General features: G+C 40.2%; 1 protein-coding gene across 7 annotated transcripts in view; it reads left to right on the top strand.

Annotated features, from left to right (window-relative positions):
- SPTAN1 (spectrin alpha, non-erythrocytic 1) overlaps positions 1–14244 on the top strand; it is a 47808-nt gene that overhangs the window by 17615 nt on the left and 15949 nt on the right. For 4 of the 7 annotated variants that reach the window (XM_032707931.1, XM_032707928.1, XM_032707927.1 and 1 more), the window contains exons 15-33: positions 325–529; positions 652–833; positions 1581–1824; positions 2115–2237; positions 2950–3167; positions 3864–3956; positions 4326–4460; positions 4915–5063; positions 6363–6422; positions 8596–8794; positions 9994–10098; positions 10867–10890; positions 11246–11281; positions 12334–12381; positions 12709–12800; positions 13176–13320; positions 13433–13614; positions 13781–13880; positions 14008–14205. In XM_032707931.1, coding sequence (XP_032563822.1) covers positions 325–529; positions 652–833; positions 1581–1824; positions 2115–2237; positions 2950–3167; positions 3864–3956; positions 4326–4460; positions 4915–5063; positions 6363–6422; positions 8596–8794; positions 9994–10098; positions 10867–10890; positions 11246–11281; positions 12334–12381; positions 12709–12800; positions 13176–13320; positions 13433–13614; positions 13781–13880; positions 14008–14205 — 2538 coding nt within the window. The remainder of the gene's footprint in view (positions 1–324; positions 530–651; positions 834–1580; positions 1825–2114; positions 2238–2949; positions 3168–3863; positions 3957–4325; positions 4461–4914; positions 5064–6362; positions 6423–8595; positions 8795–9993; positions 10099–10866; positions 10891–11245; positions 11282–12333; positions 12382–12708; positions 12801–13175; positions 13321–13432; positions 13615–13780; positions 13881–14007; positions 14206–14244) is intronic. The other 3 variants (XM_032707933.1, XM_032707932.1, XM_032707929.1) reach the window with 1 other exon arrangement.

Here is a 14244-nt window from a genome sequence, read left to right as displayed (position 1 = left end):
AGAATATTTTTAAGGCTTAATGTAATCAGTCTAATGAGACAAAGTGGTGTCAGCCAAAATGTTGCTGCTAGTCCGTGATATTAAGAGCAACAGGAGGAATGGTAATTTCTCTGTGACCCCAAGGAAGATTTTCCCATCCTGCTGTAATCATGCTTATCCAATAGCTTAAATGTTCTGATTTAAGGCATATTTCTTGCACCAAATTCTCTGGTGACATGTATACGAACGTAGTCTAATTTTAACAATTCTTCAGAGACCTTTAGATGCTGATTTATTTATTTTTTTATTTTTATTGAAACATCCTGTTTCTTTCTTCGTCTGTAGGATCCATCAAACTTGCAAGGTAAAGTTCAGAAGCATCAGGCTTTTGAAGCAGAGCTTTCTGCTAACCAGAGTCGCATCGATGCCCTGGAGAAGGCCGGGCAGAAGCTGATCGATGTCAAGCACTACGCGTCGGATGAAGTGGCCGCTCGCATGAACGAGGTGATCAGCTTGTGGAAGAAACTTCTGGAGGCCACTGAGCTCAAAGGTACCACTTGCTCAGAAGAATATGGGTAATTTTCTAGGGAGTTTAGCCAAGAAGTGAGAGAAATGTAAGTGGAAAACTGAGGTAATCTTGCCCTGCTTTCCTCTTGCCGCTGTCCCTGTCAGGTATCAAACTGCGTGAGGCCAATCAACAGCAGCAGTTCAATCGCAACGTGGAGGACATTGAGCTGTGGCTCTATGAGGTAGAAGGACACTTGGCCTCTGATGATTATGGAAAAGATCTTACTAATGTTCAGAATCTTCAGAAGAAACATGCCCTACTGGAGGCAGATGTTGCTGCCCATCAGGTAAGGGAAATATTTTTTTATTCCTGCCCTTTCAGATCTACTCACTCAGACCTTTGCATGTCTGTGTCTTTATAAATTTTGTAGCTTTGGGTTTTACAGTTCTCTTACTAAAAACAATTTTGAACTGAAACAACTCTAAGAATAATATCTTCACGACTTTGATAGAAATAAGCTTTGTTTTTTGCTGTGAACACCAATTTAAAAGGTTGTGCTGTGCTCTGTGTAGGAAATAATTACCCCCTAAACTATCCACTTGTAGATAGCTTATTCTTGTTCAGTTTTCATGTAGCTCTAGGACATGGAGGGAGAACAGTTTTTAAATAAAGAACTTTACAGCAAATGATTCCTCTGAATTCATTTTTGCAAATGGACTGTTTGCAGATGATCTTTAGGGGAATGAAATCCACAGCAAGAAAGTCAACAAAATCTGGATTCCCACGACTGGAATGATCAGTTGTTAACTGTTGAAAAGCAGTTTGTGTAGAGGGCCACATCTGTAAAGTTAATGCGATTTCAACAATCTTTTGTTTTATAAAATTGACAGATCAAACCCAAATAAATTACATTTATCTAATGTGCTGAATTTTATATAGAATATAATTATTACCAAAACGATTGCACTGTGCAGCTGGGCTTCTCTTCTTCTATCACAGCATAATTTATTAGCTTAGACCTGAAAATGTTCTCAAGTCTCTGCAGCGATTTTACAGAAATTCTGACATAATGCCACTGCTGGATTCATTTTAGGATCGGATAGATGGCATTACCATCCAGGCACGCCAGTTCCAGGAGGCTGGGCACTTCGATGCTGACAATATCAAGAAGAAACAAGAAGCTTTAGTGGCTCGTTACGAAGCTCTGAAGGATCCCATGGTGGCTCGAAAGCAAAAACTTGCAGATTCCCTTCGCCTGCAGCAGCTTTTCCGTGACATTGAGGATGAGGAGACCTGGATTAGGGAAAAAGAACCTATTGCAGCTTCAACAAACAGAGGTTGGTTCATCCTGGTATCCCTGGAATTTACGTGTCAGAACTTGTCTCTTTGTTGAATATCCCTGGAAATTTCTGAAATATTTATTGTAATTAATGTTGCATATTTATTCTTTAACTGTTATGGTACTCCTACTATTCCAGTGGTTCAATTAGTTTTCCTAGTTCTCTGTCTTAACTGTGGTACTTCTTACTCTGCAGGTGTTTGTCTAGCACAGGTTGCAGCTGCCTTGAAATTTTTGTTTAATCTGCTGGCTGTGATTTAACCGCTTAATTATTTTTATGTCTTTCAGGCAAGGACTTAATTGGTGTCCAGAATCTGCTAAAGAAGCACCAGGCTTTGCAGGCAGAAATCGCAGGCCACGAGCCCCGCATTAAGGCAGTCACACAGAAGGGCAATGCTATGGTGGAAGAGGGTATGTCTCAGCATTTTTTAACTCCCTGGCCCAGTACCATTAAGAATTATTGACTGGTTTTATCCAGACAGTAGACAGATACCTGCTAGCAGGATGAACTTCTAGACATTCTTTCACCTGAAAATCAAAATAAGTTCCTTGATGGGAACCTGTCACAGTTTTCACAGATCTCCATCTACTCTTGATGAACACAAAATTTAGCAATTTTGTGCCTGTTGCATTTAGTCTCTGTTTTTAAATCTATTAGTCTTCTATCAGAGACATATAATGTGAGAGAGGATCCTCCACAAAGACAGTAAGAGTCATTCCTGCTTTTAAATAAATAGGCATCTTTATTTCTGACTGCGTGTTCTTACACCAAAACACACAAAAAAATTCCCTGATTCTGAGATTCAGAGTGCAGATCTGAAATAAGGTTTGTCTGCTGCCATTGGAAAGAAATGTCCTTTCCTGTGTCATCATTGAGTAGAAATGTTATGATGTGTCTTGTTTTATTCCTAATAATTCAAATATCCCAGTACAGTTTGATTGATAGAGTTTTACAGTCTGAGGCAAAAGGACCAGCTCAGTTGTGCTTTCATTAGTCAGAACAGGCTACGTGGGTTTAAACTGGTTTAATTTCTGTGACTTGGAAGAAGTGCAGGTAACCTTTTGGTGTGTATTAGTTTTACCTCCTGAAGTCCTTCTTACCTCCTCTCCTTCTGTTACATAGGGCACTTTGCAGCTGAGGATGTGAAAATCAAACTGAATGAGCTGAACCAGAAGTGGGACTCTCTGAAAGCCAAAGCGTCTCAGCGGCGCCAGGACCTGGAGGATTCCCTGCAGGCTCAGCAGTACTTTGCTGATGCTAATGAGGCTGAATCCTGGATGAGGGAAAAGGAGCCCATTGTAGGCAGTACAGACTATGGAAAAGATGAAGACTCTGCTGAGGTATTTGAGACTGTTGTTTAAATGAATTCTGCATAAACACAGCAAGGATTTGTCTAGTGGTTAAAAAAAAATGAGCTCTGCGAATCTCAAGATTCTTAACAAAGAGGGCAGAAGATTCTTGCATCAATTTTTCCTGTGTTTTAGTTGTTACTGCAAATGAAATTTTGCTGTTCAGTATATTAAACCAATTACAAGGAAGCTTTACATCTCTATTCACTCTTTTACAGGGTTTTGTTTAAGTATAATGAGAGTAATATCAGCAAATTCCTCGTGTAACAAGCATTTCAGTGTGAGTCTGGTTTTCAGTAGTTCATTAGTCTGGAAGTAATTTTCTTGTCTGGAGCAGCTTTACTGGTATCATCCTGCAGTCAAACACTACATCCCAGGCAGTGCTGACATTTCATCAGCATGAAGTGCAGTTTAAAGGCACACTTTCAAGCTTACCACATATCACTGTGGAAATAGAGTTATTTCTGGTCAGAACAAAAGAATGTTGCTGAGATAAGGTAAAGCACCAGAAGCATTTGGGCCACTATCTACCCAGTGAATAAATAGAAGTGATTATTCTCATGGGAGTCACAAGGTTGACAGCTCTGAAAACCCCCCATTCCCCGTGTAGGGAGCCAAAGTATGTATTTTAGGCAGGGTAGTGTTTGTAAAATGGCAAGGTGTACATGTTGTTTTTATCATTTCCAGGCTCTTCTGAAGAAACATGAGGCTTTGATGTCTGATCTCTCCGCTTACGGCAGCAGCATCCAGGCGCTGAGGGAACAGGCCCAGTCTTGCAGGGTAAGGGAAGATGCCAGTCATGTTGCTAAAATTTGTGGGTCAGCAAAAGGTAAAGGCAAAGCATAATAACAGTTGTTGATTTTGAGAGCTTATTGGAGACTCTACTTGATTTTCTCAAGAAACTTAGCAGTCTGGTTGTAGAATAATGACAGACAGTTGTGTTGCTTTAGAATAAAACAGTACAGTGTGGTGGTTTTCAAGGTTTGAGCCCAGGCAGCACTTAAACTGAGTCTTTCTGCATTTGTTTAAACAAGAATAACTTTAGGATACTACAGTAGCATTTACAAAGGCTACGGTCTATCTTAGGACAATACATTGATTGTAATAAACATGGAACAACTCATTTTTCTTGTACTCCTTCTCTTTTAGCAACAAGTTGCTCCCACAGATGATGAGACTGGAAAAGAGCTTGTTCTGGCACTCTATGATTACCAGGAGAAGAGTCCTCGGGAGGTGACTATGAAGAAGGGAGATATCCTCACTCTTCTCAACAGCACCAACAAGGTGAACTCTTCCCTCCTGCTTTGGACCTGCCTGGCTCCCTTGGTGGTGTTTGTTCTGCAAAGTGTGTCTTAGTTTTGTTTGATTTTTAGTAAGAACATTAAAGAAGCTGAAGAATTGACACATTTAGCCCATGTCCCCATTCAGCACTTCAGCTGAACCTTCCCAGTTCATTCCCATGACTCCTCTACAGCTGCCAACTTTTCCAAGTCAGATAAACAACATAGGCTGTAGGGCATGTGTCTGTGAGAACTTAATTCCCTGCTGTGGAGGAATTTTTGATGAGACGTGGGAGTAACACCTCGATGCCTTCAAGAGGGAGTTTGTTTGAATTGATCTCCATTAAGAGCAAACTGCTGGGAGCATGACTGGCTTCCTCGTGTTGATTCAGTTGCCCGTTGTGCTTTGTGCTTGGTGACAATCTCACAGAGGTTCCTTTGGGTTTTTTCCCTGCCAGGACTGGTGGAAGGTCGAAGTCAATGACCGTCAGGGATTTGTTCCAGCTGCCTATGTGAAAAAGCTGGACCCTGCCCAGTCTGCATCCCGAGAGAACCTCCTGGAGGAGCAGGGCAGCATCGCACTGCGCCAGGAGCAGATCGACAACCAGTAAGATCTAACTGATGAGATATGACACCACCAGCATTAGCTGGCTTGGCCTTTGCCTCACAGATGCCAGAAGCTTAGGTTAATGCTTCTTACACTAAGAAACAAGGGCTTCCTTTACCAGAGGCGCCAGATTCAGTTGTTTTATCTTTACTCTAGATTTTCTCATTGCTTTTCCCATTTTTAACTGTAAAACTCATGACACTAGAGCTCAACTTACTGTCTGACTTGAGTATTTTATGTGTTCCTTTAGATGTTGTACCTAACTACTTAAACTTGTTTGTGAGTTATATATGTCCTAAGCAGCTCTTGTATTTGTAATTGTCACTTCTTAGTGTGTGATCTGTTTTGAAAAGCTTTCTTAAATTTGATTCCATAAAGTACAGTGCTCTCCCTATACAGGGCTGCCTCTGGAGGTGACCTCCTTAGGAACTGGGATTACTTTGCTGCTGGCTGATTTTTTCCTGAAATGTGATGCCATTATTTGTTGCTGTTACAGGAGCTAAAATGTGTCCCCTCTTCTTTTTTTTTTTTTCTTTTAACTTTTTTTTTTTTCTCTTCCAAAAGAGCAACATGCCATTGCAAACAGAAAGCTGCAAGGCTGCTTGGTAATAACCTCCTAAAGCACATGTTAGCTGTAGATTAGTTCCAGCAAGGGCTGTGGGTGATAGCTGAGAGCTCCTGTCTCATCTTATCAAACCACTTGGAAGCCAAAGCTGAAAGGTTTCTGCATACTCCCATCTGTTTGCACAGCTACACTGACATTCTGTGTGAGAATTTCTTCCCACTCAGTTGTTTTGAGTCACCAGTTATTACAGTGACATACAATAATTATTAGCTTTAGCTCTTGAATTAAAAAAATAAAATCACACAAAAAAACTCTCAAACCCACAACAAAAAACCTTCTACCAATACAAAGAAAAGATGCTGAAAAATTGTGGCACATTGATCAGGATTTTAATAATTTCCTTCATGAGGTTTTCATGCTTTTAATAACTAGAACAGGGTGCCTTATTGCAGAGCCAAGGAGAGGGGACCACCTTTTAGTTTCCAGTCTATCAGGAAATGAGGAGACCTTATAGAGAGAGCCCAACTGTACTGCTGAGGTTTCCTTACATCAGTTGTACTCCTGGTCTGATTTGCTTCATTTGCTTCTGAACGACACCTAATTTTCTCCATTTAAATGTGACCTCTTACCCATCTCCTACCACAGCCAAGCCATGGATGGAGCTGCTGCTTTCATTATTTTTGTTAATCTGACTAATTTTTCGCATGCGTTTGCTGTGCTCCCTGTCTGTGCAGGACTCTCATAACTAAGGAGGTCGGCAGTGTATCTCTGCGTATGAAACAGGTCGAAGAACTGTGAGTAGGATTAGCCCTTTCTAAACCATGCTGTCTCCATCCTGTCACTGTTCATCCTCCCTTTTGTTCCTTTCTTTGGGAAAGCTGCTCCAAAGAGACCTGGAGGAAGCGATTTCCGCAGTGTGGATTAGTTTAGATGAGTGTGGTGGTCTGTGTCTCCTTATCTCACTGGGCACCTCTGTGCTGCTAAATTGGTTCGTGGTATTTTCCATCAGGCTGGTTTTGCTTACCAGATGAGGCTTTAATGATATCTACACTGTTTTCTTTAAAAAGCATCTCTTGCATTCTCTGAGGTGCAGATAGATATAATACTTCGTTTATATGAAATACATACACCAAGTATTGCATCACATCTGAATGTCTTAAGAGTTTGGGAAGGGTGGGGCTGTCATGGTTTATCATATAAAATAACATTCATGCTAGGTAGTCAAACAGCATTAGTTTGTTTATATGGGCTTATTTATTTAATTTCAACATTAACTTGAGTTTCAAACTTGCGTTGATGTCTCCTGGAAAAAAAAAATCAAGTTTGCATTATGGTCTTGGAAGTTGCTGGGAAATCCAAAGCAAAAGTGTTCATTGACTGTGCCTGACTGTCTTTTCATAGAGAAGGTATTTCTTGAGAATTAAAAGTGAAAGTGTTATGTAAATCTCTCAGGTGTTGCAAAGCAACTCTGAGGTAAGATCTGCTTCTAAGGGAGTTTTGCCCCAGATCCTCTATGAGCTTTGCAAGTATTTAATACCTAAATTGTGTGCTGAGGCAAACATCTGGAGTCAGGGCAGGCTTCAAAACAGTGTTTCCTCAAGTCAGGGTAGAAAATTTCTATTCAAACCTAATGTGAAAGATTCTTAGTTCCTTTCTATCCAGTCTTAAACCACAGTAGACAGGAAACCACCAAGTCTCTGTTTCCATGGAAGGAGAGCTGATTATCAGTTTGAGGTATAGACATCACAGTGTCCTGAGGATTTCCTTCAGCAGGCTTTGTCATCTCTGAGCTGTTGGTTAGGAAAATGCTCCAGCACTGAACTCCTCAAGCTGGGAGATGTAACTGCTCAGTGTTTGCCCGTGTGCTGCAAGATGGGAAATGAAAACATTCCTGTTTGAGGCCCCTGCAGGTATCTCAGCAGTGTCTTGTGTTATTTGATTTAATGACATCAAAAGGGATTTCTTTATGGCTTAATAATGAGAATTCATTGCTGCTGTTGATCACTGTGGGAGACCAATGTGCAAACTGATTCAGGACATTAAAAACCCATCCTGATGCAGCTAAAACATCTCATCATCTGGGAGACTTAAAATAGGGTAACAGTAAGAATGAGTCTTAAGGGTATGGCTTTTCTGAATGCAGGTTTTTTTAAAGACAGGCATTTTGCATTGGTAGAGAGATCTAGTTCAATATCAATGCTGCAAAACTGCTGTTGGCTTTTTCAGCAATAGCTTGGAAAAGGTCTTGTAGGACCATCTGTGTGTAGTTGGTTACAAGGAACCAAATAGGAGACATCAATTTTCTTGTGGTTTTAAATAACTATCTGGTCTTTTGAGGTTTATTCACCTGTTCAGATCAATTTAAACATTTTAGAGGTTTCACTTTGCATTTATTCTAATTTAAATGAGGAGCAATATCACTGATATTGGGAATTCCACAGAAACAAAAAGTATGTGGAATGAGTTTCATGGATTTTCCAGTGTTATCAAAGATATAACACTTTGTTTAAACATTCAGCTATCAAAGATACACACCTTGTTTAAACATTCAGCAGATTTTGCACTGGAAAGTGGCTACTTAAGACATTTATGTACAAAAGCTGGGAGGCTGGTGGATTTTAATAACCTGATGGCAAACTTAATGTACTCTAGGAAAAAAATACCTCTTGGAAAGTAAGAGCCTGTGGAGTCATTCCTGCGCTGCAGTGATGTTGTGGTTTCAGAACCTACCCTGACCTAAGCTGTGATTTTGAGTTTCATTTTCCCAGTGAGGTGTTGCATGTGGAAGATCTCATTTCGGTGTGCAATCCATGTGGAGGAGAAACATGTACAGTCTGCACTTCCCCAACTACACACGAGTAGCTCACTCTGTAGCAGAACTTCAGGGATCTCCACCACTTGGGAAATCCCCATGATCCTACCAGTTCAATCTGACTGTGCCTTGCTTCCCTTTCCTGCTTGTTCCAGGTATCACTCCCTGCTGGAGCTGGGAGAAAAACGTAAAGGCATGTTGGAAAAGAGCTGCAAGAAGTTTATGCTGTTCCGTGAGGCCAACGAGCTGCAGCAGTGGATCAATGAGAAGGAGGCAGCTCTCACCAGTGAGGAAGTGGGGGCTGACCTGGAGCAGGTGGAGGTGCTACAGAAGAAATTTGATGATTTCCAGAAGGTGTGTTTTAATAATAACAATGTGTGTGTTAGTTTTGGCCTTTCCCTTGAGGCCTTCTGATTGTGTATCCAGGACAATTTTTCATAGTTGAGGAGGAAACATGGCTTTGATCGGAAATAAAAAGGTATATAGGAATTTTTTTTCATGTTGTGAGGATAGAGAGAATCTCACATTCAAATGTCATCAGTTTGATTACAGTCCCCAGGTTGCTGCAGGCTTCCCAGCTCCCAGAGAACTGAAACTCTTTCAACACATTCCAATATAGAATCTGCCAAGCTTTGGAGGAATTTCAGTTTGTGTGAAGCATGACCTTCAGTTAAGCTATTCCTCTTCCTTTCTGTTGAAAGGATAGAGGTATTTTGTTTCCCATCTGTGGAGATTTTTCCCAAGATATGGAAAAAAAAAAATCTCTGCTTCAAAATGCTGGTAGGCTTTCAGGTTTGGGGGTTTTCTCCCAAGGTTTGCAGTGTTTTTTTCCTTTGTGTGAGTTGTGAATGAATCGCTTGAGCAGATGTATTTATTTTGTCCACTTTGCTAAGATACTAAGCACTGAAATGCAAAGATGCTTGACCTTAAACATTGGAAAAGACAGTGATTTAACAGTTCTGTGGATGTTGTCATGTTTAGAGCTTGAAAGTTGGCTAAGAAACAGTTTGAGCCAACCTAGTGAAAAAGGTGAAAAGACAAACAGCAGTTACTGGATTTGGGCTCTTCTAAAATAAACTAATGGTTGCAATTAAAAGATGTCATCTATTAAAACTGAAATGGAAGTTCTCCAGTACTATTTTTAGCCAAGTTTCCTTTCTGGTCCACAGAAAGCTCTCTGTGAATCTGACTGGAAGCATTTGAGTGTCACAGTAAAATCACTTCTGAAGTTATCTTTTAGCTAATTCAGGCAGTAACATGAATTTGATCTTCACGTTGGCCATGTTGTGTATCTGGAAATCAAAACTAGATTCCATTCCTGATTGTCCACTAACTTTATGGACAACTCTGAGAGTATGTTTCTTTACCCCACTGATGCCTGACACGGGCAGCTGGGATCCCCTGGCACAGGCACTCATCCCACGGGGAATTGTAAGAGTTCTCTGTGCTCAATTCCTGCTGTTCTCACACTGGGCACTCCTGCTGAGCCAACTCCTTCCACATGTTTTCCCTGGATGAATGTTAATGCTGTTGGTATTTCCCTTTCCGTGCAGGATCTGAAAGCGAACGAGTCACGTCTGAAGGACATAAACAAGGTTGCCAAGGATCTGGAGTCAGAGGGGCTGATGGCAGATGAAGTACAAGCAGTACAGCAACAGGTCCTCTTTTTCTCTAAATTAATCTAATCTAGAGAAGTGAAAAAATTCCTTTTTTTTTTTTTTCTGTTGTCTTTGCCTGGCATTGCAAGATTCAGGCTGTTCATTTTTGCTCTCTGGTGTGATGACAGTGATATTCTAACCAGAGATATCTAATGCCTGTTCTGTAGTGTGGCCATCACAAAAGGCCCCTAAAGTTATATATTTTTTTTTGATAATGCTGGAGCAAGTTGCACCATCTAGAGCTTTTCTCCTTTTTTTAAAAATGGAAATAATATTAATATTTGCAATAATATTAAAACTCAAAAAGAAACCCTGGATTTGCTTCTCTTCATATAAATTTGAAATTCAGCCTTTATTTATTGACAGGAAAAATGATGGGGGGAAAAAGAGAGAAAAATTGAGCTCAGCCTAGAGTGGAGGGGTTTTATGGGTTTTCTGTTCTGCTTTTTTTTAATAATGTACCTATTTTTTTACCAGCTTTTTATGTACTTGTGCTGTTTCTGTAACAATTCTGTCCCCTGCCAACAGAGTGTTTAGCAGGTTGTTTATTTTGTGAGCTGTAAGATGGTGTATAGATGGCCAAACAGTCACATTCCCATTCCTGCTACACATTTAGGTTGTGTGAGCAGTGTTTGGCTCAACAACATGCTGATAACTAATTTGTAGAGGGATGGAAGCACATCTCCTGCTATCTGTCCTTTTTAAAAACAAGGAAAAATGTTCTTTCTGTTAGAAAATATGTTTCTGTTTGTCTTTTCTCCTTCACAGGAAGTCTATGGGATGATGCCCAGGGTGAGTGTTAATTCTGAGGTGGATGGTGTGGCAACTGTAAAAGTTTGGGATGTACAAGTGGAAGTTCAGCTGTGATTGTGGTTCATTCCCATGCTGGAATTCACTAATGACCTTGAATGGACATACAAAGATTATCTTATCTTTGATCCCTTTATTTTCTCAGTGTCTTGCCCCACATCACAAGTCTAAGCAAGCAGGATAACTCAAACTGATACAAATAAATATGTGTAAAAATGTATTTACTCTGTTAAGGGTAGAACATGGAAATCTTTCAAAGATTTTTTTTTTTTAATATATTCTGATAGTTTTAGATTCTGCTTCACATTTAAAACTGTTTCTTCACGTTTTCAAACAGGATGAAACTGATTCTAAGACAGCCTCTCCCTGGAAGGTAGGTGTCATCACTTAGCAGCAGCAACAGGAAAATAAAACAAAAACTACAGCACATCATCTCTTTTTGGACCATACACTTCTGTGCCATAGAAATTGCCAACAGTTTGCTTTTACCTCCCTGCTGCAAAACTGTTTTGTTTTGAGCTTGTACTCTTAAGACTGATTCCAGTTTTTATACCAACATTTTTAGGTACTGCATGGCCACTAGTTCTGAAATAATCCCTGTTCACTTTGCATGAATTCTTTTCTTTCTGCTTGCTACATCAAAAAGGTTTTCATTCCTGACAGTCAAAGCCATTTCTGTCAATATTCCTTTAGTAAGGAATATGCTGTATTTGTCTTCCATTAGTCATCTCCAGCTCATTCTCTGCAATAGTTAGAAGAAACCTTTCTCCATTCATTGCTGACTTACAATGGAATTGCTGTCACCTGCTGATGCACAAAAATATCTTAAATATTTTTTACATTATCCAACATTGTGCTTTTCCCTAGTATTTCACTCCCATGTTTTATATTTAACATCCACCCTCTTCAGCTTTAAAGCTGCTTGTACATCTTTTAAGCTGTGTGAATGTGGGAAAGCCAGATCAGTGTGCAGTATTTTGAGAGCATTGTGGAAAATGCAGCCATCTCAGTAAGAACTGGTGATTTGTAAAGGAATTTTTTGCACATGTTCTAAACATGTACATTGAATTTTAAGAGTCTCATAGTAACTTAACAAACTATGATTAAGAGTTTGGGGGTTTTTAATTCATTTATTGAATGTTGCCTTTAAATTTTCCTCTCCTTGTTTGCTTCAATTTGCACAAGACAAGACTCACTTATAAATTTGAAACTATTTTTACTGTGTTCTCTAATACCTTAGGCAATTGCAAACAATTTTTCTTAATTGCTTTTGTAATTTACTTACATTGACTTTCTTATTGTTTTTTGATTATTTTTTTTTTTAAAACTTGATTTTTAAGGAGTTCTCCCTCAGGCTGATTTTGGCTTTGGTTGGTCAGAGTTGACTCTAATGCTGTATTTTTTTATTTCTGCCTTTTCACCCAGTCTGCACGTTTGATGGTACACACTGTGGCAACCTTCAACTCAATCAAGGTAATTATACAACACTTTCTGTGCTGATTTAAAAGCTGAGAAGGTTTTTTACTCTCTTTTTCTGTAGTCTTTGTCTTTCATTAAGCTTCATAAACCCTTTTGAATCAACTTCCTGAAAGAAGCATTGGCATATACAGCATCTGCTTATCAGATTACATCAATATCTTACTGTATACATAGAATAATTTGGTTTTACATCTCAGGAGAAACCCTTAAATTATTTAATTAGGCTATCTGAATTTGTGCATTCTTCTGGAATGAAGCAGAATGTAGTAACCTTCACCTGCAGTGAAAGGCCAGCCTTGACTTTCCTCTCCTCTTCCTCAGGAGCTGAATGAGCGCTGGAGGTCTCTGCAGCAGTTGGCAGAGGAGAGGAGCCAGTTGTTGGGCAGTGCCCACGAGGTCCAGAGATTCCACAGGTGAGGTGTTTGTGTCATATTTAGTCTGGACTCAGTCAAATGCTTTTGACTATTAAGAGCTCTAAAATATAGTGAGGCTTGTTCTTATCATATTTCAGCTCCCAGCTTGTTCAGTGGAAGGTGGTCCAACAAGAACTCTTTATATTTTACTAGGAAAAGAAAGGCTTGTTAACACTGGAAACATGGAATTGCTGTGGGCATGGGAGGTCTGGACTGGTCTCCTATTTTGCCAAAGTTCACTTGTGTCATTTTGGGAAATATTTAGTAGAGCATTAACTACATGAGCTTCTCTAGATATTGGCAACCTGCAGGTATCAGAGGTCCTGGTATGATTTCTGTTTTAATGGTCTTTTACCTTCCCTTCCTTCAAACCAGAGATGCTGATGAAACCAAAGAATGGATAGAGGAGAAGAATCAGGCATTAAATACAGACAACTATGGGCATGACCTGGCCAGTGTTCAGGCTCTGCAGCGAAAGCATGAAGGCTTTGAGAGAGACCTGGCAGCTCTGGGAGACAAGGTGAGATTTGTGAGGAGGACAAGCCCAAAAGCTTTCTTTTTCTCCAGCAGAAGTGATTGAACTAAAGCAAATTTTCTGTCTGTCTTCATTATTTCCTTTTCTCTAATTCCAGGTGAATTCCCTTGGTGAAACTGCCCAGCGTCTCATCCAGTCACACCCAGAATCTGCTGAAGATCTCCAAGAAAAATGTACTGAGCTGAATCAGGCTTGGAATAGTCTGGGAAAACGTGCTGACCAGCGCAAAGAGAAGCTTGGAGATTCTCATGACCTGCAGCGTTTCCTCAGTGACTTCAGGTAAAGATTCCCCTCCTCAATTTGTTTTTTTTATTATTAGTGAAGTATAGATGGCTTATTGTTCCACAGGAACATTTCTGGGGTGGTTCAGAAAAGGACTGTTTTCCCTGTTCTGACTTCTTTCAGTGGAGGGATGGAAAAATTCCCTATTAATGTGTGTTCACAGGGACCTTATGTCTTGGATCAATGGAATCCGGGGCCTGGTCTCCTCAGATGAACTTGCAAAGGATGTGACTGGAGCTGAAGCTTTATTGGAAAGGCACCAGGTACGTGAAAGATAAGCATATCATGAACATCAACAAATGTTTTTTCCTGACACTTTCCAATCAGAATTCCCAAAATAGATAATTTCCAGCTCTGCCACCTGGTTATTGACCAAGGCACCTCTTGCAGGAACACCGCACGGAAATAGATGCAAGGGCTGGCACTTTCCAGGCATTTGAACAGTTTGGACAACAACTCCTGGCCCATGGACACTATGCCAGCCCAGAGATCAAGGAGAAACTGGACACTCTGGACCAAGAACGGACAGACCTGGAGAAGGCCTGGGTGCAGCGCAGAATGATGCTGGACCAGTGCCTGGAGCTACAGGTATGTGCTGCAGTTTGGAAAAGAAAAATAATTCCTCTT

This window comes from Chiroxiphia lanceolata, chromosome 21, assembly GCF_009829145.1.
Source record: "Chiroxiphia lanceolata isolate bChiLan1 chromosome 21, bChiLan1.pri, whole genome shotgun sequence".
Taxonomy (NCBI): domain Eukaryota; kingdom Metazoa; phylum Chordata; class Aves; order Passeriformes; family Pipridae; genus Chiroxiphia; species Chiroxiphia lanceolata.
Note: the sequence above shows the minus strand (reverse complement) of the source record. Positions and strands in the feature narration are given on the sequence as shown.